The sequence below is a fragment of the Pomacea canaliculata genome, linkage group LG1, assembly GCF_003073045.1.
Source record: "Pomacea canaliculata isolate SZHN2017 linkage group LG1, ASM307304v1, whole genome shotgun sequence".
NCBI classification, from domain to species: domain Eukaryota; kingdom Metazoa; phylum Mollusca; class Gastropoda; order Architaenioglossa; family Ampullariidae; genus Pomacea; species Pomacea canaliculata.
This window is the reverse complement of record NC_037590.1, coordinates 14,335,565-14,359,770: the sequence shown is the minus strand read 5'-3', so window position 1 is coordinate 14,359,770 and position 24,206 is coordinate 14,335,565. Positions and strand designations below refer to the sequence as shown.

The following is a 24,206-nucleotide window of genomic DNA, read 5'->3' as shown; positions in this document are numbered from 1 at the left end:
TGAGCGCGCACATGTGTGTATGTGTGCTTGTGTGTGAGTGCTCTTTGCTGTCGCCTTTGTGCTTTGGTGTGCACGGATACTCGGTGCTGCTGAGTGATTATTCTGCACAGGAAACACTCGCCCTTTGTGTGTCAGCACATTTCAAGCTGCGCGTCGCTAGCTGTTGATACCCCGGGTGAACGTCGACCCACCGAGGTATTTATATACTTACATAATACACACTGTTTATATGTTTGTCATTCTCTCGCTAACATACACACACATCTATTCATACACATTTTACAGTTCAAATTTGCTATGACTTGCCTCGCAGTCAAAAGTCACACCTTGACATTGGGTTTGGCGTTGTTCACACGACAGTCTGGTAAGCAGAAAGGTGTCGAGGTCGACCTCAGAGGTCGCTTAGACACACTTTTATCTCTCTTGACTACAGGAGGGGCAGTCGACATGAAAGACAGCTGACCCGCTTGAAACCGTTTCAGCAAGAGTACTGTATAGGGCTAAATAAGCGCTTCGAGCACGCTCTCCTGTTGTCATGGTCGCTAACACATAGCGCAGACCTACCCCTCCCTTCCCCCACTTCTCCTCCCCGTCCTTCCTCGTACACCTCCCATAATGTCGGGCGGAGGTGCAAACAATGCATCCTGGCTTAAGTGTGTTGTCTGGGTAAATTCTCCTGTTGCCATTGACTGCGAACGTCGTGTTTTCGTTTCGAGTTAGGTCGTGAACCTCGGCTAATCAAACCTCCATCGGTCATCCTACACTAAGGTCGCTAAAATTGAAAGTTGCGGCGGTGTGGGTTGATGGGCGAGGTGCTAATGATTTCTGTTTCGATTATATGTCATGAAGACAGTAAAGACACTGGGCAGTGGCTATAATTTTAAACAACTTGCTGCTGGGGATGAGCAGACGATGGCAAACCGACCCTGAAGTGAACTTTCACAGAAGAGCTGTAAAAGTCTTGCCGCACATTGCGAGCCGAATCGACTTTTGACCTCTGACCCAGGACCGATGACGGCAAAGTGCGAAGGCAGACGACACCTGTCTGTCGGGTGCCATTCAGTCCCTCGAAAACCTGAACATTGGCGTCTGGCCCCCAGCTGACGACGTGAAGTACAGTAAGAACTATTTTTATTTGCGGACTGCGCTCTCTGGCCTGTGAGGCATGCGACGAGACTTCCTCAACCGCACTTGAAATTCGAAACCAACGCCATCTTGATTTGCGTTTACCTTTCTAGAGCGTACAGCCTAATATAAAAGAGTATAAAAGATTATAAAAGCTGCAAAACAGTAAACTATGTGAAGTACTGTGCTCAGCTTGTTAATGTTTAGTGCTTCCGCTAGTTTTATTCTCTTTTCTGCCGCTACTGTTCGGTTTCAAGAAGCACTTGAGTCGTACCACCACAGGCACATAGCTTTAGTGCACCACATTCTAGAATCAATTTTATTTTGCTCGTTATGTTCTCCCTCTCTATTATGTGATATAACTTAGTAGCAAGGACATACATAAGGAGTGCTGAGTAGAAGTCACCTTATTTCCCTATAGTCAATATAAACATTCAAGCCTCCATATTTCGCCTTAGAACTTATTACAGGGTTTTACTCCGTTGTCATCCAGTAACAAGATTTACGAGACATTTGTCTATTATTATAGGTTCGTGTTCGTGTTTAGTGCTGACATTTTAAAGTTATGTCGACATTGCAAAACTCTGTATTTTATTATTTGAAGGGACTGTACAACCTAGTGTATTTAGAAAATGACCAGATTACAAAAAGAATCTTGGCAATATGTTGTTAAGAGCCGCTAAAGGAAGGGATAATGCCATCGAGTGTTGGCCATGCGCAAATAGAAATTTAATGCCAAGCTTAGCACTGTACACACGGCAGGCAAATTCCAAGATGAGAGCCGACTTGAAAGCAGACGGACAGCAGATAGAGAAACAAGAAGAAGTGGACAAAAATGTATTTCATTAGAAATACTGCTGTTGCACTTGAGCGAGCGAGCAATGGTCACCATGAACACTCTTCACTCTCATATGCTAAGATCAAACTTGTGGTGTATCATTCAAATTTATCGTTTTTTATTGCTATTTTTCTTTTGAGGTGAAGGAAACAGCCATTAAACGTAAAGGCACCATGGACAGGGAAATCGTTTATTGTTTCACCACGAGTTCGTGAAATGATAGTAGCTTTGCTGCAAGGCTTGAAGAAAGGTACATTCCTGATTATTTGATTTTTTTTTTTTTTTAGTTCTAGTTTAATACACGTTTATCTTGATTACAGAGATCGAAAGGTTAGGCGACGACATTGGCCTTTATTCGTTATGAAACATAAATACTTGTTTCTTATAGCTGTTTATATTGTCATAGATATTTATTTATGATTATTTGATGCGACCATCTTTTATTGACTGTTTATCGCAAGTACCTGCATGTTGTACGTCACCAAGACGTAACTACGGGATCGTCACGGTCTCCAGTCAACATGAGAACTCAGAGTCCACCGTCAACCCTTTACCTTTTAGTTGAGGAACCCAAGGGGGGGAGAGGCTTGTTTGGCAACCTTCACAAGCGTATCAAGTGAGCAGTCATGCCCAAGGTGTGTTGCGCACCTGGCAGTTACCCTTGTTCCTCGGGTATCCTTGACGGTTATCGAGGCTCAGTTCTCGAGCGAACAGGTACGAACGGCGAGAGTGCAAAGGTGTAAATTGCGGGTTTGTCGCGCCGGAACACTGACCATAGGTAACTCAAGAACCACGTGCCGGAAGCATGGTGATGGGTGACACCTCCTAGGAGAAAGGTGCTGCAGGGGTTGATGTCGAATTTCCATGCTGCTCGGCGTCTAGTTTACTTGCGCGTCAGGGCGTGTTTTTATGCTACATTTTGCATGTCAATGCATTAGACCTTCGCGTGACCCGATCTTCTGCGATCTGTGGGAGGATCGGGTAGAAGGTTGGGTGGTGTCACTAACGCCGTCAGTGTTGTCTGCGGGAGCCACGATAACTCAGCTATGCCAAGTCTGCGCGTGAAGAATGACAATAGAGTTCACAGGCTTTAGTCGCTAGCTAACTTTTCAAATGATGCCTAACAACAACAACGCTATTATATTTAACCCTATTCCCATTAAGGCCCACGCTTATTTCTTGCCTGAACGAATCTTCTGTGTCAATGCGTTGTCATTGATCTTCTTAAGTCTTCAATTGTGCTGTATCTGGTCTGCTGGTTTTTATTTCCATGCCTGCTCCTATTTTCCCTCCGTACACCATCCAACTTGTAGTGAAAAACACGGGAACGCTTGTACTAGACCAACAGAGATACAAATTATACAAATTGTCGACGCCTGGTTCGCCTTTGCTCTGTGCCATAAAGGTTTTTTTATATGCCGTCACCTGCGGGTCTGACAACCACTTGATCTGGCCGGGGTGTCAAAGCACTTTCACCCTGGATGTCAAGAGAAGGTAAAGCCCTGGGTGTGAAGGGGAGGCAAACGTACGACTACGTCTTGTTACGTGCAGTTCACGTTGCGTGATAGTAGAGCCTTCTACAGGTGTGGGGCGATAACTACGCTTCAGGCTAAAACCAGCAGCTCCACTTCCTCCACCAGAGGGTATGACACACTCACCGTACGGCCACTCCACTATAATGGCAGCCAGTCTGCAGACCTGACGATTGAAAGCGCGTATTTTCCCTTTCTTTATATCCTTTTCTGTGTTTAGGTTCTGCCACACATGTCAACCAGCGGTGCGATCCTAAGGGTAAACAGGTTATATGTTCTGATTGTCCAGCCAAATTGTTTGTAATCTTTTATAGATGAACACATTTAAAAAAAAAAATTCTTCTCTATTGTACACGAAGTGAAGTAGTGTCAGTTCGTCTGAGGGAACATTTTTCTGAGTCCAAGACATTTATGCAGATCATCTAAATACGTCTCCCTCACAATATAATCTTTATCTTAAATGGTAAGTAGGATGAACAGACAGTTAATAATTTTAGATTTTTCTTTCCCTCTCGTCACCTCTCTCTCACTCAAAGGCGCGCGTGTGTGTGGTGTCTTAAAGCACACCGTTTAAAGATATATTTGTATTTGATTTTACTGATATAGAGCGTTCAAGTTATAAAATATGTCCCATTTATTGTGAGGGAATTTTCTCCGTGGTTAAAACGTCGTAAGAACTTGCTGGAAAATGGCACAAAAAGGGAGTCGAGTCATTAAAGGGCAGTAACACACCATTTCCATATCAAGAGACCGGACAACGAACAATAGGTCACAGAACAGGAGGGCTCAGGAAGAGTCTGTAGCTGTCTGACGCCGGTATGGACAGTATGGCACCAACAAAAGGTATTAACGACCACTGAAATGAAAAGCGAGAGGGAAAATGGCCAGGTGTTCCGAGTTATCTGCTCCTGTCATCGGCGGAGGCTCTCGGTTTGCGTTAGTCAGGTTTTAGAAGGTCTGTTCAGGGCTTGTGAATGATGACAGGCAGTGTGCGAAGGCTGATAGCTCCAGCAGTCGATACAGTTTGGAGAACTGTCAGGCGGGTGTTTTCTTACTTGATCGACATCTTTTATAATGAACTTGACACCCGATAAAAAAAACTTGTACTTTGGTCTTGCTGTCAGAATTATTATCACGCAACACCTCCAACACCTCCCTGTGTGTGTGTTTTGAGAGAGAGTTGATAATGTAAATTTAAACGTGTGAAAATTACTAATGGGCTCACAGACGTGACCTCACAAAGTGCATGTACTGAAATTCTAGAAATAGGGGAGAATATTTCCTCCAAGCAAAGGTCAGTAAGATTTATTTTCCTCTTTTGCGCCAGTGCGTTCATGTTTTTCTACATATGCGTGTGTGTGTGGGGAAGAGGGAAAAAGACAATGTCTATGAGGTGTTCAACCGCGACCACACTACCACTCGTGGATCCCCGTTGGGGACAAGGCCTCTGCAGAGACTAACTGTGGGTCCTGTCACGTTTGATTAATTGGGAATTGAATAGAGTGCCGTGCGCAATGGCCGGCGTCTCACATCGCGTGACCCCGCGTTCTCCAGGGACTAGTCGCCGTCTGGGGCAGAGAAATGTCAGGTCTGGAAGTAACACCTAACCTGTACGATTCGGAACGATAATTTAACAAGAATGATCGGCAGTCTCGGCTTGGAACCTCCTCTGCTGCAGCAGTACCTCCCTCTACTTTCTAGCGATCCAAAGAAGAATCAAAGTAGTTGACTTGCCAGTCATTCAAAACACTTTGCATGCTCTTATTCCTTACTGATTTGGGGAAATACAAGAACCTTCAAAAGTTTGAGAACACAGTTTCGATTGCTCGCGAATTACAGTATTGAATATGTACACATCCTCCTGAGATGAAAAGCAAAGTTCTTTCTCATGTGAGGTGTCATTGTCAGAAAGTATAAGTCCTCTTCCTGCGCTCCCCGTCGCTGGTCTGATACGAGCTTCATCTCGTCGTTCTTTGTTGTCCACTCAGGCTTTTGTTGTCTGAGACAGCAGTGGGAAGTGTCATCATGACAAGTGACGTCCATGGTGACTCGGTTGACAAGCTGCTTACAGATAAATGTCCACACGTTCCTGGGCACTAGCCAAGACATGAAAACACTCTACAACGCTTCTGACGCGCTATCACACACACATACACACGTGCTTGATGATAAACTCTTGCATAAAAGCGTGGCCTCCTGCAGGAAAATTTTAAACTTACTTCTTCTGATGATTTAAAATTAGTTTTAGTTGATATTTTTGACTTGTAAATCGTGGTTTTATTTTGGTTAAAGAGTGGTGTCCCTTAGCCTCACTCTCTTACAGAAACTTTTGTGTTCCGTCGTTAGATCTACGTCGACTTCTCTTGCGTTGCGCTTTTTTACACTTTATATTTTTGTTTTCGGTTGAAAACCCGTGCAAAGTCATTCTTTTTACCACTTTTTCCACTAACGCTGGGACATCTTGTCCGAGACTTTTTCACTTTATGGGATTATTTATTTGTCTGAGCAATGATACAACCTTTTGCTTCCGATCTATAGAGCACGCACTCTTCACGTTCTATCGTGTTGGGACATTGAGCTTCGTCACTACTTCTGCTACATGTGTGGATTTTAGATGTGTGTGCACAGAATCTGGACAGCATGTCAGATGAGAAGTGTTTTTATTTCGCCTCTTGCCCCATGGATTTATTTAACTACTTCGTGATAAACATGCTTGATCGGCTCCAGAACTGATGACATTGTGTCACTAGCAGTTGTTGTTGTTGTAAATATCGGCGCTTCGGAAATCAATATTGCTACTACTAAAATCAAAATATACATTAGGCAATGACATAAGCTTATAATGCACAATTATAAACTACTACACGTTTGACCAAAAAAAAAAAAAAAGTGAAAATGAGAACTATCTAAAGTGGTTTTAACTTTGCTGATGTGTGGTCCTTAGCTCAGTCCGGCTTAGCTACAGTATAAAACTGAATCCAATTTCTAATGTGGCCCTTGGGAAAATTAATTGCCCACCCCTGCCTTAGCTAAAAAGATAAATTCTTCATATAACCCCTTGTCAGGTACAGGTAAGCCTCCAGTTTTTAATGCTATTGTCGGCATCCTTGTATACATCACGTTTTTTTAAAAAATATTTTTAGCTCAATAGTTTTCAGTTATTTTAATTTGGCAAACGTTAATCCAGTCTCATTATGTGGTCTGTCTGCTTGCCTGGCTGCCTGTCTATAGTTTGTCTGTCTTTATCTTCCACGACCTCTGTTCCTGTCAATCTTTTTCGTTTGCACTGAGGGAGTAAAAAATATAATTGACTTTCTTGTTTACCCAAACTGCTGGTGTTTTGGTTTTTTTTTTCATAGTGCGTCGAAATACTCTCGGTAATGACCCACATCACTGTTGATTTGGATTTACAGGAAAATTGTTTTCTTTGTTGATCGGATTCCACGGTGTAGAAAGAGCTGTGTTTGGTGTGACAATAGAGTGTGGGAACATCAGGGGTACTCGCTGGAGGACGAAGCGACCCTCGGCAGCCCGCTAGGTTGCAACAAACGGCCTTAATCCCGTCCTCTAGCCATACACTAGCGCCGTTAAGCCCGCAATTTGTACCATCGCGACAACACAAAAAGGCCAAACTAACATCAGCCCGGGTCCCTGTCGCCAGTGCCCTGTGGCTGCTGCCAGGAACTCCAACCCCGCCTTGTCCGCAGGACACCACCGTTCTTTTTTTTATGATTTCTATAATAGCGACAGCATTCTTTGTCTGTGCTTCAGAATTCAATGCGACAGTTCTGTGGTAATTATTTCCTCTCTGGTAATTTGATATTATTAGGCAGAAAAGTACCAACCATTCCCTAAACGAAAGAAATTGAAGTCTTAACTTTTTGTTGGCTTCTTTTAAAAAGATTTTAATTATCTGTTGAGTGTGAATGTGGTAAGTGCTGTGTGCACTCTTCACTTTGCACTCAGGTGACATCAGTGTCGAGATCTTTGACATAACATTAGTAGAGATGAGTCTTCTTATCATCCTAAGATGTCCTCGTGCCATCGACACGTGCGGCATCAGATAGCGAGTGTCATTGTGACACTTCATGGTGTCAGCAGGGGGATCTATAGTGTCTTCAGCAGATGTTGACACTGCTTGATGGCTATACAGCTTTGTAATCTGAACTAAGTCTGCATCACAGAAATGGGTACTTGAGACGAAGCCTGGTGATCCAAACACTGCCGATACAGGACTACATACTTGTGAGAAACTATCTTCTCTATGAGCTCCTACAATGCGACCTACACAACACTCCCCCATTTGTATTTATATTTTTTGGAAGGGGTTTGTTTGAAGTAGAATCAGTTATTAAGGAGACGTATTCGAGTATCTAGCTCTGCGGAGATGTTAAATGACTAGAGGAGGGGATAAACAATATTATTAGAATGGTTGGGTGAAGCTCATTGCAGGATAATATTTACCCACATTTGGGTGAATACCCCTCTTTCGCTGTCGAGAAAACACTTCCATACACAGAAAGAGGTCAGGTTAGTGCAATGATACTTATATGTTTTGAAAGCTTCAGCTGGTAGACGAGCGGGAAAGCTATGTGAACCAAATATATCGCTCCCTCACGATTTTGACCCTTTTGTGCATGGGGATGTTTGTATGCGGATATCTCGAAAATGGAAAAGTGGTATTCACTCAGATTTGGGGAAAATAGTATCTTGCACTCTTTACCTAGTCATTAGAAAAATAAAACTGCATCCAAATGTTTGAACCTTTCGTCGTGTAAAAGTGAAACATACTTATCTGCGGAAAACACGCTAGTGATAAAAAAAGAATATCTTTATTCTTGTGTAAACAATAAAAAATATAGCTTAATAATGAGAGTAACGAGTGAGTCCGTGTGTGTGAGAGAGAGAGGGAGAGAGAGAGACAGACATTATTGTGTGTTTAATGTCTCGATAATGTTTTTTGTAAAATACTTTATAAAGACGAGAATGAAAGTCTTATCTCGAACTGAGTTCGTGACAAGCAAAAGTGTGAAAGTTGCTTTTAGTTGCTTTGTTCCTCTGTTTCATTCTTCCTTGTTTGAGTGTATGCTCTGTAGGGCACGATAGCCGAGAGTCGAGATTTTTCGCGGGCTAGGGGTCGGGTGGGGAAATATCAACATGACCCACGAATTCAAAGATTAGTGATTTGATGGGGAGGGGAGTTAAATTGCTGATTACAACAACCACACTCACGCGACGAGTGAAAACGTGCGTGTCCTGTGCGATGTCGTGTGTTTTTAGGAGGAGAGACCTGCCTCAGCCCTCGGCTGATGGCGTGAGAGCCGAGTGTGCGCGCCGAGAAAACTCTGTCCGAACACCAGAGGGCTTAGGAGGGCTTGCCTTTAGTGCCTTTAGGTTTTTCTTAAAAAAAAAAAAACAAATTAGTTTGTTGTACTTATAGAATATTGGTTGTCACGTTCCGGTCAAAAGTGTCAATAAAAAAAGAGGTCTGGGGATTCTTGATCGCTTGATTAATTCATAGACACTGACAAATAAATGAAGGAATTTTAGTTAGATTGAGAGTTCTGAATATAGGTTTTGCTCCAGAAAGCACGAGAGAGACCACGGAGGGAGCTGAGAGAGAGAGAAGAAAATAAAATTATGGATGTAGGGTGGCGATGTTGACCTAAATTGTTTCCTGAAGTTGTTTATTAACTTTTGCATATGCATGTGTACGCACACATGCACATGAGAGAATGTAAGGAAAGATCGAGAGCCTGATACAGAGACGGAAGGAGAGAGAAGTTGATAGAAAGAGGAGGTCGGTCAGCAAAACAGCCGCCTGCTCCGGCAAATCCATTTTCACTGCGGCATTGTCCGCCCAGGCAAGCTTGCTCTGCGAGTTGACTTTCCCAACTATTCAACATTTATTTTCTGCTTCGTTAAAAACAAAAAAAGAGATGGTGGTAAGCAATCATGGCATGTCTGTGTCAACCCAGGCGGCTAACAACGGGGAGTATGCTGCCCGTCAGAACTAATTAAAAGTAATCAGGGGATTGGATATGAAAACACGGCGCTCTTGAGCTGTTTGCCGCAGTCCACCTTTGGCCGGTCGGAATGGTCTCCCAAACGCTCCTTCCTCAAGCAATCCTCCGGGTGCGGACGCCTAGAGGTCGTCAACATCACGAGACCCTCCCCTTCCCCACACACAACTTCCCCTTCCTGTCCTCGGCCTCCAGGTGTGTGCTGTGTGCACCGGACGGGTGTTGTTGTGTCTCTGATGTTCAGATACAGAGCAGGACAGCACGTGACCTAACGGGGTATCCGGAGTTTGCTATAAAGTGACGCCCTGTCAGCTTTGTATTTTCTGTCCACTATTCATTAACTTATTAACTCATAAAACAACTCGCTGTGCAGAGGGATCCCGAACATGCTGGTCTGTCAGCTAGCCACCTACCAAAAAAAAAATAAAAAAATAAAATAAAAAGAGAAGAGGAAAAAAAAAGGGGGGGGGGTTGCTTTAGAAATACTTGAAGAATTTGAACTCTTTAAAAACGTTTTTTGTTTCAGTGTTGGGTCTTGCTTGGAAGTCAACCTTTATTTTATAAAGACTAAGCAACGAGTGCAAAAATCGAAAATTTGATTTAAAAAAATGAATCAAAAAGCCAACCCGTTATGTGAGCATGCAAGGATGGATGAAGTTGGAGCATAATTCGCACACAGGCGTGACTTTCGACAATCATATTATCAGTGATAATTTTCAAATGTAGTGCGCCCTTCATCAAGTTCACGCTGACGACTTACATCGGAATTCTTACAGTCACCAATACTACTCACCCTTATAGGGACGATTCAGCTGAGCTGCACTCATGCATAACGTTGGATCATCGTTAAGACATCTGGCAATTAGGGTTAGTCTACAGTAATGCAATTATAAGACCACCATGGTCTGTTAACGACTCTTTGCTTTTGACGTCTGCGGAAATGCAATTACAGGACTCTGCTGCATCTGATTAGCATCATTCAGCCAAGATCAGGCCTCAATGGTTTTGGCAATCTTTGGCCATTCCATCAAGATACCAGTCATCAATGTAATCATCACGCAGCACGTTTTGTGGATTGATTTTTGTTTAGCACAGTGCGCGTGCATGTGTGTGTGTGCGCGCGCCTGCCTGCTCTCTCTTGCTCACAGGCTGGTAGTGACGTGTGGGTTGACTGCTAACTGCGTCTTTCTCTCTCTCACACACACGCGCGCGGGTTGGTGTGGTGGAGTATTGGCAGCAGCCGACACCAGGGAGTGACTCATTGGGAAGGTCACAGACGCCAGCGGTACAGCAAGCCCCTCGCCTCGGCCTCGCGCCGTCACAAGCCGTGCAGTCGGATGAAGACCCACGAGAGAGCGGCGGCGGTGTGTGACAGGGCTGTGCGCTGTGCGTTTGCCGAGATCGGGCCCTCGTGTTGACAAATCCACGACACTCAGCCCTACCAGGAGCCTCCCTACCTCCTACACCACAACACCACCTCCTCCACCACCACTGCAATCTACCGCTGTACAGCCAGTTTCAGAGGGAGCTACATGTCTGCTACAGCTGCTCTCGTTCTGCGGGACCGCCAGTAACTGTTTGAATGTGCACGCTCGCTAACTGCTCTAAGCTGTTGAAGGTAAAAGCAGTTTTCACGTTGGTGTTGTATGTTGTTTAGTGTTAACGGCTTTCTTGTGCTTCTGCTCTAGCACTTACGGTTGAAAGCCGCACAGTCAAAGCGAAGTACTACCGAGCAACCTAGATAGACGTATGTTGAACGGATTATCATGCTAATCGTGGGATTAAGGTGTGACAGGTAGATCTTGGGTCGCTTGGGGGACATCAAGCATATGTTTTCGAAAGCCAGTGCTGATGGCTAAATGATTAGTCAGCTTTTCAAAGTAATCAATCACGATGCGCCATCAGCAGTTTGCGGTGTATGAGGAGTGTCTGACAACCACAAGGAACAACTTGAAATAACTGCTTTCATAGGGTCAAATAGGAGAGAGAGATGCCTCCGCACAGAGAGAGGAAAGATGGGAGGAGAGAGAGAGAGGGGAATAAAGAGGGTGGAGGAAAGAAATAAACACGAACTTTTTCAAACTCTTTCATATCAAGCCATAGAGGCATATAAGAAAGCAGCTACGTGTGATTCTTATCCCGTAGACAGAGAAACAAGATGATCAGATATGTTGCTTGAAATTTGGGGCAAGTCCAATGGCCTTTTTCAACTTTTAATCAGCTTCCGTTGTCTTTTCTTGGTTTACGCACACAGTAAATTGCAGTACATCCAGTGTTTGTTTTTACTTGAATTTTAAAACCACTTGTAGGATTATAGTATTTTGATTGATAGATGGATTGATTCAAGGGCCATAGTGCAGTACAGTAAGGAAACGGCGAGAGAGATTTTAATTTCCGGATTCTCTTGTCTTGTTGAATTTTACATGCTTGCCAAGCAGCGAGTCTATTATTTAACGATGAACGTTTAGCTCAAAACTTGCTCGGAATAATTATTTCCTTGAGAGTTCTATCTACTATAAACCTGCTTCAGAAGGTGAAAATGTTTGTATCATCCCTAGAGATGTACATCTTTTTACAGCAGACGATCACGAGTGGCTTTTCCTCTACTGTAAGAGGCTAGAGAAAGTAGATGATATCTCCCCTAATGCTAAAGACGATTGGCTTGTCCTTTCTGCTGCCTCGCAGGACAGAACCCTTCGATCGAATCCTGAGGACCAGGGACTTAGTCTGAAGATGTCATATAAGATGTTTGTTGTCTGCCCTTCTCATCATGTTAATTTACTTTGCCCAAATTATGAAAGCAAATTATTTGTTGGGTGGAATGGGTGAACAAGGGGTTGGGGGACCGTAACATTCATTGCACAATTTAACTTGAAATGTCGATGATTGCCCCTGTCCTCATACCTGCTGTTTGCGACTGACTTCATTCATTGCCATGAAGCAGAGGATTTTCGTAAATGCAGGGTTGACATATGGTCGCCTCGAGAGGCACTGCACCCTTGGTGTGGTGTTTATGATGCGGTATTATGCCACTGATCCGGGTGTTACTGTTCACGCCGTTCATTGTAGTTCATGACAGTTTCTACATTCTCTATCCGGCATGTTGTTGGTGTAAGTTAAAAAAAAAAAAAAAAATTCACGGCACCACGCATGAATAGCTTTGAAAAGAGAAGTCATTTTCGTTTTCACAGCTACGAAGCTTTGGGTACGACTTGTAAACATGGAGTAGAGGCACCTACCCTGCCATGTTACTCGTTCTTTTTAAAATATCGTTTAGGACGAACAGTGTAAGGATAGTTTTATTGGAATTAATACTGTAATCGGGTCTGAACCAACGTGGGTACTTGTCACACGGTGAGTACTGAATGGGTGGGATAAGATTTCCGAGCCCACAAATAGTGGACAGATTAGGAGACAATAGACAGGGCACTCCAGGCTGACAGCAGCAGCAGGGTTTCATCCGATCCTTGACACCCGGTGGTAGCCATATTAGGTCTAACGCACCATATTACATCCTTCACTTTAATTTACAGGATTAATGCCGTGCTTTCTCTCCCCTCTTCATTCCCCTGGTTGCCTTGTGCATTCCCCACACACTTGACACCGTATCTGCTGTTGAAGTCGTAGTCCTGACTGTCACTCTAGACGCCTGAAAGAAGATATTGATTGGTCTTGGGAGGGAGCTTCTTCTTCACGGCAATCGTTCAAACCCTGGGGTTCGTATGTGCTGCAGGGAACCATTCTGGACCTCATACCAGATTGACAGACGCAGCACTTAAATTATGTCCTTCTGGTAAGACTAAATGAAAAGACCGAGAAGACATACTTTTCACACTCTTTGCTTTTGTTGCAGATTGTTTCCCAGATGTCATCCGTCATCCACAGGAGCTAAATCGCTGGCACCACTTTTCGGAAGTGAGAAGAGGATAGAAAAGATTCGCATATGTTGCAGCCCGGCTGCAGCATTTGCTGCAACAGTCCGCTCTCTGCGTTTGGCAGAAATCGGCAGCACGACCGCCGGTGCGGCAGATATTATTTACACTGCCGACGCGGGCGGGAGACAAATTGCTCCCGAGGCCGGTCCCTTCCCATCTGCGTGGCCATTAATTTGCAGCCAACTAGACAGCCGGCACTGTGTGCAAGTCCACTCTTGAAGAAGAAATTGCAGCCCTGTCGAAAGACATACATTTCAGACCAGGCACATGACTTGTAGAAATTGCCACCGAGCTCAAAAATCATTTCATCCTAGTGTGAAGAAAGCTGTCAGGTGGGCGGATGACTGAGGCCTTGCCCAAACTTTATAAGCATAATTTATGGAAAAATAGTTTGGCTTTATGGCTGGAATCCATCTGCAGCCTCTTCTGGACTACGCTAGAGAGCAAATAGTATGTGAAATGGTCTGCGTAGTACCTGTAAGAGCTGTTTTCAGCTGATTCTGAGTAACAGGGAACAACTGTAGAAGAGCTGCCTTCTCACCACGGATTAAAGAAGCTGGCACTGGAATATCCTTCGTGCATGTAGTTGCACCCGTTTAGTAACATCTGCAAACGAAGGTTTGAGGACTGCAGTAGCTGTCCTTGTGAGTGAAGCAGGCTTCAGTGGTGTGAAGGGTTGTGAGGGATTCCAGCGACTGGTGCTTTCCACCAAAGAGAGAGAGAAGGAGACTCAGGAGCCAGCCGGAGTATGCCGGAACTACAGTGGTTGAGCTCGCTGCTGCTGATCATGTTGCTGTGTGCCACTGAGAGATGCCACTGCGCCGATTTCTACATCAAACCTGCCACCCAAAGACCAGCCAGCGGTGAGATCCCTCTCTGTGTGTCTATATATACTGCTTATGTTAATTGTGTAAATAATAAATAACAATGCAAAGAGAACGTCAGAGAAGTATCGTGTTGATGATAAGAGTATAAATGACTAAAACATTTTAGTCCGCGAGAATAGTGCTAAAAGCGCACTTTATTCACCCGAATATACTATTACCCCTCTGTAGAGTAACTATGTTGGCTCGCCAAGAATAACAGTTGTGGGAAACGGTGAATGTGGTTCAGTTGCAGTGGTTGTAGTGCTAACGCTGATAGGGTTGCAAGAAGAGTGTTTGGGCAAAAGCATAAGTTTCTGGTGAGTCTGGAGTGTCTGTCACCTATAGGAACTATTGTACAGCGGAATTTCTTTTCTTGCAGACATCACGTGCTGGACATGCCCCGATAAAAGCGACAACGACTCCTGTAATAACTGGGCCCCGGATCTCACCTGTCCCAAAAGTAAGTGGAGAGGGATGGAGAAAGGAAAATTGTCTTTTCACTAAGCGCAGTTTCACAATATGCCCGAATGAATCCTTGCACCCCTTTGTGTGTGTTTGAGAGAGAGAAAGGGGAGTGAGTGAGTGAACGAGTTTCTAATTTTTTAATTCATAATTATTGTATCAGATAACTGTAACTTATAAACCTGTCATATGTGTGTGTGTGTGAGATAGAGAGAAAGAGGTGTGAGCGTGTGAATAAGTTTTCTAATGAATAATTGTTGTCTCAGATAACTGTAATTTATAAACAGGTCATAAAGTGGCATCAATATCTCATATCTTAGAGTAAAACAAATGCGAGCAGTAACTCAGAATCATAGTGAAGAGAACGCAAAATGTCTAGAGTTAAAAATTTCTTTTAAGCCAATTCATGGGTAGTTATCTCTCTGAACACCTGTATTAAACTACAATAGTCAATGCACTGCGCTTGAACATTGTCGTCATGGAGACAACCTTAAAAGGCACCGGCGATTATCTCGACATCTGTTGTTTTTTTCTCCCTTATTCCTTCTTTCTCTACCACCTTCCCACCCACCCTCGCTCAGTCTGGCGTGCTTTTTTTTGTCTCACCTGTGAGGCAGATATCAGTTGCTTCATTCATCACAAGACCCTATGTCAGCATTATGTTGTCACCAGTTCACCTGCTGCTTGACAATCATTAGTGTGCCCAGCAGCGGCAGCGCCTTGCCTTAATCTCTCTCTAACCCTGTCCCTCACTTATCCTAAACCCCATTATTACCAAGGCCCTTAATTACCCGCCCGTACCCCCAAGAGTTTCATTATGCTAGTTGTGAGGTTTGGTGTCTTTTCCTTTGAAAGCTTTCTGAAATATCTGAAAATTTTTGCTTACTTATGTACCAGTTTATTTAAGGAACTGGCTGGTCAGTTTTTTGTGTGCACGATCCGTTTATTACCACGTGCTTACTCTGAAATTCTCGAAAATAACTTGGACGAGGGTTAAAAATTCTCTTGCAGAAAATAATTGTGTGTGTTTGGGGAGGGGTAGCGGAGGGAGATATACTACCAAAGACATGCTCTAGAACTGTTAGAGTAGTCAGTTGATAGCAAGAGTCGCAGTCCAGCTCATCACCATCTACAAACAACCAGGTCCGCAAACACACAGATGACAGAGCTCATTACTGCCCTAACACTACTCCATCTCACATCTGTAATCATAATATAAGCTCAAAAGAGAAAAAAAAAGACTACCTACGCAAAGTTGGACCCAGCCCCGAACCCCCAAAAGTCTCTATTCTTTAGTGCCCTGTATGTGTCAGTGGTTCGCGGGACATTAATATTGTCTTGGCAGGCACTTTATAGGTTTGCCAATCTCGTCAAGAATATAGGTGTTGATCCCCTCTACAGACCCTTGTCTAATTCAGTCAGAAGTAGGTGGTGACACTAACAGCGAAGGGTAGTTGCAGTCAGGGATAAGTGCAAAAGACTGTAGATAACATCCAAACGGAGAGGGGAAAGGTGTTCTAAGAGTTTGACCTCTGAAGGAGTGCCGAGAAAGTTGACCTTGCAGATCCTCAAGTGTCATAATCAGTTTCATTCTTTCTCGGTTTTCAAAGCACTTCTGAAAAAAGAAACCATCTTAAAAAAAAGGCCTGGAAAGATAAGTAAAGATGATTTTTTCTTGATTTGAACTTTTCTTCGAAGTGGAAGCCCGGTGTGGAGTCGAGTCACATTATGGGTGAGAATGGAACGAGGCTGAGAACGATCATTGTGTGTGTTTTTGCATGTTGGTTACTACATTATGGCGAGCATAGCGTGTCTCCATGACAGTCCAGGACCTTAATATTTCCTGTCAGTCTAGTGAGTGGCAGAACCAGGGATAAAAAGGTGAACGACGAAATTAATTGCACTTTATGGAACCTCCCCTTTTTTTTTTTTTTTTTTTTTGCATTGACTGTTGGAGTGTTTAGCACTTTAGCGCATTGTAGAAAATGCCTCAATTGTTTACAGACTGAACAGTTGTGAAGTCTGCTTTTGTGACCGGCTATTGTCTTAGACATTATTCTGAATCAGTATTAATCAATAAAAGCTTTCTCTCTCTTTCTTTAAAGACGAGACAATATGTCTCCTTCTAAGTGTAGTATCGGCTTTTGTCAAACCATGTAGTGTAGGTCTCTTGGTGTTTCAGACCACACAGTATGCCAGACAAGACACAGATTTGATTCGATCACCAAAGTCAGTGTGTTGGTCAACAAGCGGTGTGTCCAGCCGAGTGACTGCACGGACCAGCACATTGGCTGCACAGTCAACGCTAGGGGACAGGAGGTAGGCCGTCTGTTGACCTTTTGCCAGCTGTATGTAGTGTCCCTTGTTTGTACTGGTATTGTGCACTGTCTGCCATATTCTTGAATTAAATGTAGACCTAGATTTTTGTGTGTGGAGAAAGACAATTTAATAAAGAGAAATAATAATTTGACTTCAAATGTCTTCTGTTAAAAGTCTGTTTCCTACTTTCACGTAATGCGGTCCCTTGATTGATGAATCCCATTTGATAGTTCTCAATTAAAACAAATAACATACACATGCACACATTCATTTTCTGTTGCAATAAACAATCAAGACAAACAAAGTTACATTTTTTTATTGGAAAAATCATCCAGAAAGATTCGATAACGTTTCCTGGAAGCATTATTAAAATAATTGAACTGTTCAGAAAGACGACAATGTGACAGGTTTCAGCAGTAAGAAATTTTCATTACTCAATACTCGTTATATCAACAATGCATCGAGGTGTTCGACCCTCTTTTCTTCCGTGAAATTCATTTTGAAATGAACGAAGAAAGGAAAAAATAATGACTATTTTCAGCTAAAATCACTTTAATAAATAAAAGGAAAAACGTTTTTTAATTTCCGTTTGGTTCTATTAATAAGAAAAGCAGGTGCTCCATTCGAAAAATACGCAGTTGTCACCATTTATTCCGTTATGAATTACCCTTCCTGTCTGCCCGCTAGATGGCGTTGAAGCTAGCACGTGACGTAGACAGGCCACCAGAGCTTAGAGCTTAGAAGGAAGGATTTGACCGGCCAACATATCAAAGAGTGGGATTGTGGACCAGCGAGTTCACACAAACACCGGCCATGAGAGGTACAGCCGTCCCCCGCCCAATGACGGAAGTCTTGAAGACTCGAACCTCTTCTCGGTTGAGAGCAAATTCTGCTGTAAAACTGCTTGCATAGGTTTATGAGGCTTGTGGAGCGACCCCTGGCGTGAAAGGTCACGGAGTGTGCATTCTGCAGTTTGCACCCGGCTAAATTACTGATGACCTGGCGTCCTTTTGGGTCATTTTACGACTTTAGTTTTTGAAGTGTGAGAGAGAGTGCATGGGTAGGAAGTATGTTGTGCATGAGAGAGAGACAGTGGGTAGGAAGAGAGTGGGTAGGAAGTATGTTGTGCATGTGTGTTCGTGCGCGTATAGGAAGGCTAGGACAGCCATGTCGAATGAGCCAGGTGAGGTAGGCACTTTTCGGTTGCTTTCATTTATAGTGATTTGCAGTGTGAGGCGAAAGGGATGATGGAGGGTTAAGAAAACAGTAATACCCGGAGGTGTCACACGCTGAGGTGGTATCCTGAGACCATGTTGAAACCCAGGACCTTTTAGTTCTCAATGCAGTGAGGCAAAGACATAAAATGCACTGATCCCGTGAAAACGGTTCAAGTGTTACGATGACACTCTACTACTGAGCGCACCACCTGACGGCAAACACAGGAGGTGGAAAGGACTTTATCACCAGCTCGCTCATGAGAGTCGAAATGGATCTTGGGAAAACTGGAAGGAGAGGAAGAGGGTGCAAGGAGGGACAATGAGATGTAGTTTTGTGCTACAGAAAGATCGTCTTGTGCCCCTGAAGTGTGGGTAACAGAGCGCAGAAGGTGTGGTAACCTGAGTTGTAAGGACGAACGGTGTACTGTAGCCCTGAGTTATCTCGACACTCTGCACGGTGTTGTAACAACGGCAGTCGTCGGGGTACAAACTGACGGACAAATATTGGACGAGACGGCGATACGACCCCAAGTCAACACGGCGGAGGGGATCAGCACCTACAGGTGTGGCCAATCTGCAGGCCAGATGAAACTTTCAGCCGGCAAGGATATCGTATTCACCACTACAGGTAGCAAATCATCCGGACCGGATTAGCTGTGGATGAACCCTAGAAGCCCAAGTCAGCATTACAGTGTAGCGAATTAAACAAATAAAATCGAGGAGTGGACAGTGACGTTGGCCAGTAACAGCAGAAAACATTGTACAAGTGGTAAAGGTTGTTAGAAAGTGGTAAAGGTTGTTAGACCCACAGGACGTGACCCAGAGGTCATGGGAGTTCGCGTGGGGTCACACCAAAGAGTTTTTAATGGTCATAGAGAGAAAGGGGAGCCGACGACGTCAGGACGCCACTGCCGTTACCACCTAGGCTACACCTCGACAACTTGTCTTTTATTTCTAGAAGATGACTAGCGTGTTGGGAGGTCTCGTCTTCATGGGGAATTTATATCGCATGACTGTCTCGCTCTCCTTCCATCCTCTCCTTATCTGTGTGTGTGAGAGATATGGCTGTCTGTCTGGTCCTGGTGTGGTAACTACACATTCTGTATTATATGAACATTCTTGTTTCTTCACGCTGAAGAAAATAATTTTGAACAGTTAAAAATAGCAGACGTTGGGTATCCGTTGTACTTTCACTCCACATGACTATCATAATTCTCCCACTTTATGCCTTTTGTGATGTAGATATCAGATCGTTGTGTCAAGACTTAGTGTAAGAGTGTGATCACAAAATTGTTAATTATCATCACCACAAATTACTGTCTTTTCATTCTCAATTTCTGTCAATAATATTTGAAGCAGGGGCGTGCTATAGAAGCATCGTTTATTATGAATAAATAATTGTTTGATATATGTAATTTACTATCACAAATCTAGCCCTTTCATCAATGTGTTTTCTTATACCAATAAAAATAATTGCCAAAGTCGCATGGCAGAGACAAGACGCCATGTTTGCCTAAGGTCGACCCCGTCGTTAGGCGGAGCGAGAGGCGGGGTTACTAGGGGTTAATTGTTTATCAGTACAGAGTATTGTGGACACTACAGACATGCCCAGTGTAGCTCCGTGGTACAGTGCATTAAAGTAGAGCAGAATAAAATCTTGTTTTCGAGAAATTCTGATGTCGGGGTAAGTTTTTCCGTTCAAAATATTCTATATGTTATTGTTTGTTAAGTGATGTTATCCGCTAAAAATTGTTTGAAGCATCGAGAAGAAAAATCACGTGGGATACAGTGTCCATAGAGACCAATCAGTTGATGGGAAATGTTTCAGTGGCAAACGGCATGAAACTCGATTTTACATGAAAAAAAAAAGTTAGTAGGTTCCTCAAGCCATTAATCTCGTTTCCCTGTTGGCTCACCTGCAGTGGCTCAGCAGGTGTGGACAGGTGTTATGAGAAAGGTAAGAGTATCTGAATATATGGCCTCGATATCACCCGTGTCTTGAGTCGCCTGTACGCGACTGATGGTCGGTGTTGGACTCAGGCGCACGTGCGAAGTTTAGGTTTTATGAATTTTGGTATTGTTTAGGCGAGTGAAGATTATTCTTTATGAATCGTGGAAGTGTTATGATAAGAATGCTAAAAACGTGCTACAGAGAACGAGAAAACTGAAGTTTCGTTGTAATTACCAACAGTCTCTCATAAACAGGTAAATAATAAATTTAAAAAATAGGATTCTGATGATGATTTAGACTGGACTGAACAATAAAACGTTAAGAGAGTTTTGTGTTTTATAGGTGGGCCTTGCCTTGAAGAGATGAAAGAAACTCGATCGTCATCTGCACGAAAACCTAATGGTCTAACCTTTTAACCTTTACAGTCAGTCTGAGCATGACATATACATTGGTTTTTTTTTTTAATACACCGAAAGTTTAATTATTAATGCACCGAATACACCGAAAGTTATTATTAATGCACATGACGATTTCTCTTTTTCATTTATTTGGGGTTTTGAAAAGTGTGATGAGAAAATTCAGATATACAGATACTCTTCAAAGCACAGAGGTTCACACATGGTGAGCATTGTGAGACGGGCTTTACACCGACGACCGGCAGTGGCTGGCGCTATGTATCTAATTACACCTGTGATGTGAAAGTTCAACAGCTCGCTATAACATTTAGTGTAACCAGACACCTGCTCGAATGATGGTAGGTGTATTCGCGGCAGTGTGAGACTGCTTGACAAGACACGCTAATGCAATGCAGTTCACCTGCAATATTAAAATGTTTTCTTGAATTTGCGCGCTTTGCACGCTGGTGTGGTGGGTATAGAAGCGACTGCTGCACACCTGAACATCCAGGTAACCGCAGCATGGAGAGGGTTCTGAAAACGAGGCTGAAGCATCAGGTAATAGCACACTTTAAAGGCCGGGAAGACATCCTTCGCTAAGTCAGGGTTAGGGTTATAAAAGGTGAAATTATAGTTTTTTATTTTATTTTACGGAAATAAATGGCTAGGGGCGATGGGTCGGCGCGAAATTTGACTCCAGTGTAGCTTGCTTTCCGCGATCTTTTGTGTCTGAAGCAGCAGTGGAAAATAGGTGTTTTATTTACTGAAGCTTAGGAGCACAAAAAAGAAACCATTGTTGTCTGCGTTACTGAGCGGCGTTAGCCAATGCGTTCCACCCCATGGGCAAGTGTTGCTGGAGTCATCAGTCTGAATGCACTGACAGCTGAAAGGGTACATACAATACATTTTGACCCCGTGTGACTATGGAAGGAAAAAAACATAGATTCGTGTGCGTCGTTGATATAAGGGTTGTTTTGAAGCATGCTCCTTTGATGTGATACTGTCCATTAACAGGCCTAGCATGTCTTTTTCAAGTCTTCCTCCTTTCAATTTTGGACATTTGTCTCAACATCATCCTCACCGCTTCTTTTCAGTAAAATTTTTAATTTAAGAATATAGTTTACAGGATTAGAAGCAAACATACCAAATCCCACTTGTATTATTTTTATGTTTTACATTTTGACATGCATGCTGGGTGTACATACATATTCGGTCTTTCACACTTCAAAAACTTTTCTTTGCTGTAATTGTTTCTGAATTCTTTGTTGACAGGAGTGCGTGTCCTGCTGTGACTATAGCTACTGTAACCAGGAGGTTCCCTACAACAGGTCCATGGCACTCAAGTTGTCTGTCTTCTCCAGGGTGGGCAGCAGTTCATCAGGAACAGCCACATTCATCCACTTGGACAGAGTGATGACTGTCATGATAATGTTTGCCATCCTCGGTCTACGTGAACTAGGTTATCAAATCACCTGAGCACCTGTGAAATGTTTTAGTGAGATAATTTAATAGCAACTTTTGGCTACTACTCTACTATCCAGTAGAAGATTGTGTTTGTGTGCACACATGTGTTCATGCATATTTATGCTTGGATTCCTGTTCCTGCTCGATTCACACCAAACATCTCAAGTTGAAATGACAGTGATAAGCAATTGATGCATATCAAATGGCATTCCTTGAAGAATTCCAAGCCAACCCGAACGAAGTGGAGATCAGACATCCTGAAATGGATATGCTTGGCTGTTTATCATGAAACTTTGTAAAACTTTAAGAGATTTCTGCTTGGACTGCCGATCCTGAGCATCTAGAATTGCTGGTTATATGTTGCTGCTGTAGACATTCTCAAATAGGAGAAAGGCCACACTCTGTACCCCAACATCGATTTTTCTTTCAAGATTTTGCTATTGGCAATTTATTAGAAAGTATAACATTTATAATTTTTTATGTTATTAATTTATTCTGTTTATAATTCTATTTATTTATCCATCAGATGAAAAGAAACAATGTGGAAAAGGGCAGTTACCTTTGGAACCCAACCTTGATCAAGACACCCCAAAATATCAACACCTTTTTCCCTACATTGTGCCACTTTCACCCCTCAGCTCATTCTGTTTAGGGATTGAAGATCTATAGTTGAAAGAGGAAAGACTTTATAATCTGTGCAATAGACTCAAAAGACCTATCTAAAGAGTCATCTGGTATTTTGAGTACAAGAACAGTGGTGCCCTCTCTTGCTGGGTGTGAAACGTGCAGTGTAATGACTGGCTTCTGGACATAAAGGACCAAGGTAACTACCTCGCAACTTCAGGATGGGGTTCAACAATGCGAGTGATGCTGTTAGGCTGCATTGCTTAATAAGAAAAACTTTTTGTGCATGTGCCAAATACAAGGATTGACAGGCTAGCATATGTTCACGCATGCACATGGTATTTTGGATCCAGATACCTAGTTGAACTTGCAAAGCTATCACCTGCTAGACTTGACCTTATTAACAAGGAATGATAAAGGTATAATTACACACAAAATGGGTTTTAACTGTTGTATGCATTTGTTCTTCAGTTTCTTTTTGTTTTTGTTTTTTTTGGTAATGTGGTCGCAAACGATTTGTGTTAAATGTGATGAAAGATATGTCATAATATTTTTCACATCTTGCATATGATTTATTTTTTAGCTGATGAATTTAATAAATGTCTGGTTAAATAAAACTTAGCATATAGAAATGATCATTTATACAGAAAATGTGTGTGATCTCTACACTTTAGTGTTCTACCACAAAACAGTTTTACTGGGTGGGGCTGGGTGTACATTTCTAAACCTTAAAGCTATCCTACAGAAGCAATTTTAGTAATGTGTTTCTAATTATTCATGTGCAGCGTATTTTCAGTGTGGTTTTCTTTTCTAAAATTAAAACAGTTTACAGCTGGTCTAACCCTGCTAGAAAACATTTTAACAGTGACAAAAACGTTTATCAGAATCAGCTTCATAGAAAAAAAAACCCTCCCCCCCAAAAAAAACCAAAAAAAAAAAACTGTTTACAGAAAAAGAATAGAGTGCCTGATGGAGTAAAATGACAAAAGGTTTTAGCATTTTCGATTACAACCACACAATATTGTCAGAGAGTTTTGATCATGCATTATTCTAAAACAAATGTTATACCATACCATGATCGTTTGCTGTCTTGGATTAAATTTAAAAAATTATATTTTAATATTGAATATATTCAAATATGGCATCTTGGCCAAAAAAATTCTACTGACTATAAATAGGCAAATTTTTCAAACTCTTATATTTTTATCCCATTGCAATGGTATGGCTGTACTCACCTCTTTAACCCACCCATGCAACATGCCAGGTTAGACTTTGATAAAACTGGTTAAATGATTTTTAAACCCTTATACAGAACTGTCTTACTTAAATTCTTAAAATGATTTTAGGTCTAAAACTAGTAACATGCTATTAGTCTCTTAACTCTCCACATCCCTTAAGGCATAAGCTGCTTTGCATCTCAACATTCCATGGCACTGTCAAGTTGAAGCTGCTATA

General features: G+C 42.7%; 1 protein-coding gene across 3 annotated transcripts; it reads left to right on the top strand.

The window, feature by feature from the left end:
• On the top strand, positions 1 to 23,225 carry LOC112556886 (ly6/PLAUR domain-containing protein 6-like). Of its 3 annotated transcripts, none has more exons than XM_025226322.1 (5): positions 1 to 195; positions 13,372 to 14,316; positions 14,699 to 14,779; positions 16,964 to 17,100; positions 21,936 to 23,225. In XM_025226322.1, the coding sequence occupies exons 2-5, from the start codon at positions 14,202 to 14,204 to the stop codon at positions 22,137 to 22,139; spliced, it is 537 nt and encodes a 178-aa protein (XP_025082107.1). In that variant the 5' UTR covers positions 1 to 195; positions 13,372 to 14,201; the 3' UTR covers positions 22,140 to 23,225. The 3 variants fall into 3 exon arrangements, with proteins under 3 accessions (XP_025082107.1, XP_025082119.1, XP_025082099.1); XM_025226334.1 differs by lacking the exon at positions 1 to 195 and adding an exon at positions 797 to 1,118; XM_025226314.1 differs by lacking the exon at positions 1 to 195 and adding an exon at positions 10,519 to 11,136.
• The last annotated feature ends 981 nt before the right edge of the window (positions 23,226 to 24,206 follow it).

Excerpts from the sequence above, each read along its gene's own strand:
- LOC112556886 (XM_025226322.1), top strand. The coding sequence starts at position 14,202 with ATGCCGGAACTACAGTGGTTGAGCTCGCTGCTGCTGATCATGTTGCTG. Across the intron at positions 14,317-14,698 it reads CACCCAAAGACCAGCCAGCG|ACATCACGTGCTGGACATGC; the intron begins GTGAGATCCCTC and ends CTTTTCTTGCAG. Across the intron at positions 17,101-21,935 it reads TCAACGCTAGGGGACAGGAG|GAGTGCGTGTCCTGCTGTGA; the intron begins GTAGGCCGTCTG and ends CTTTGTTGACAG.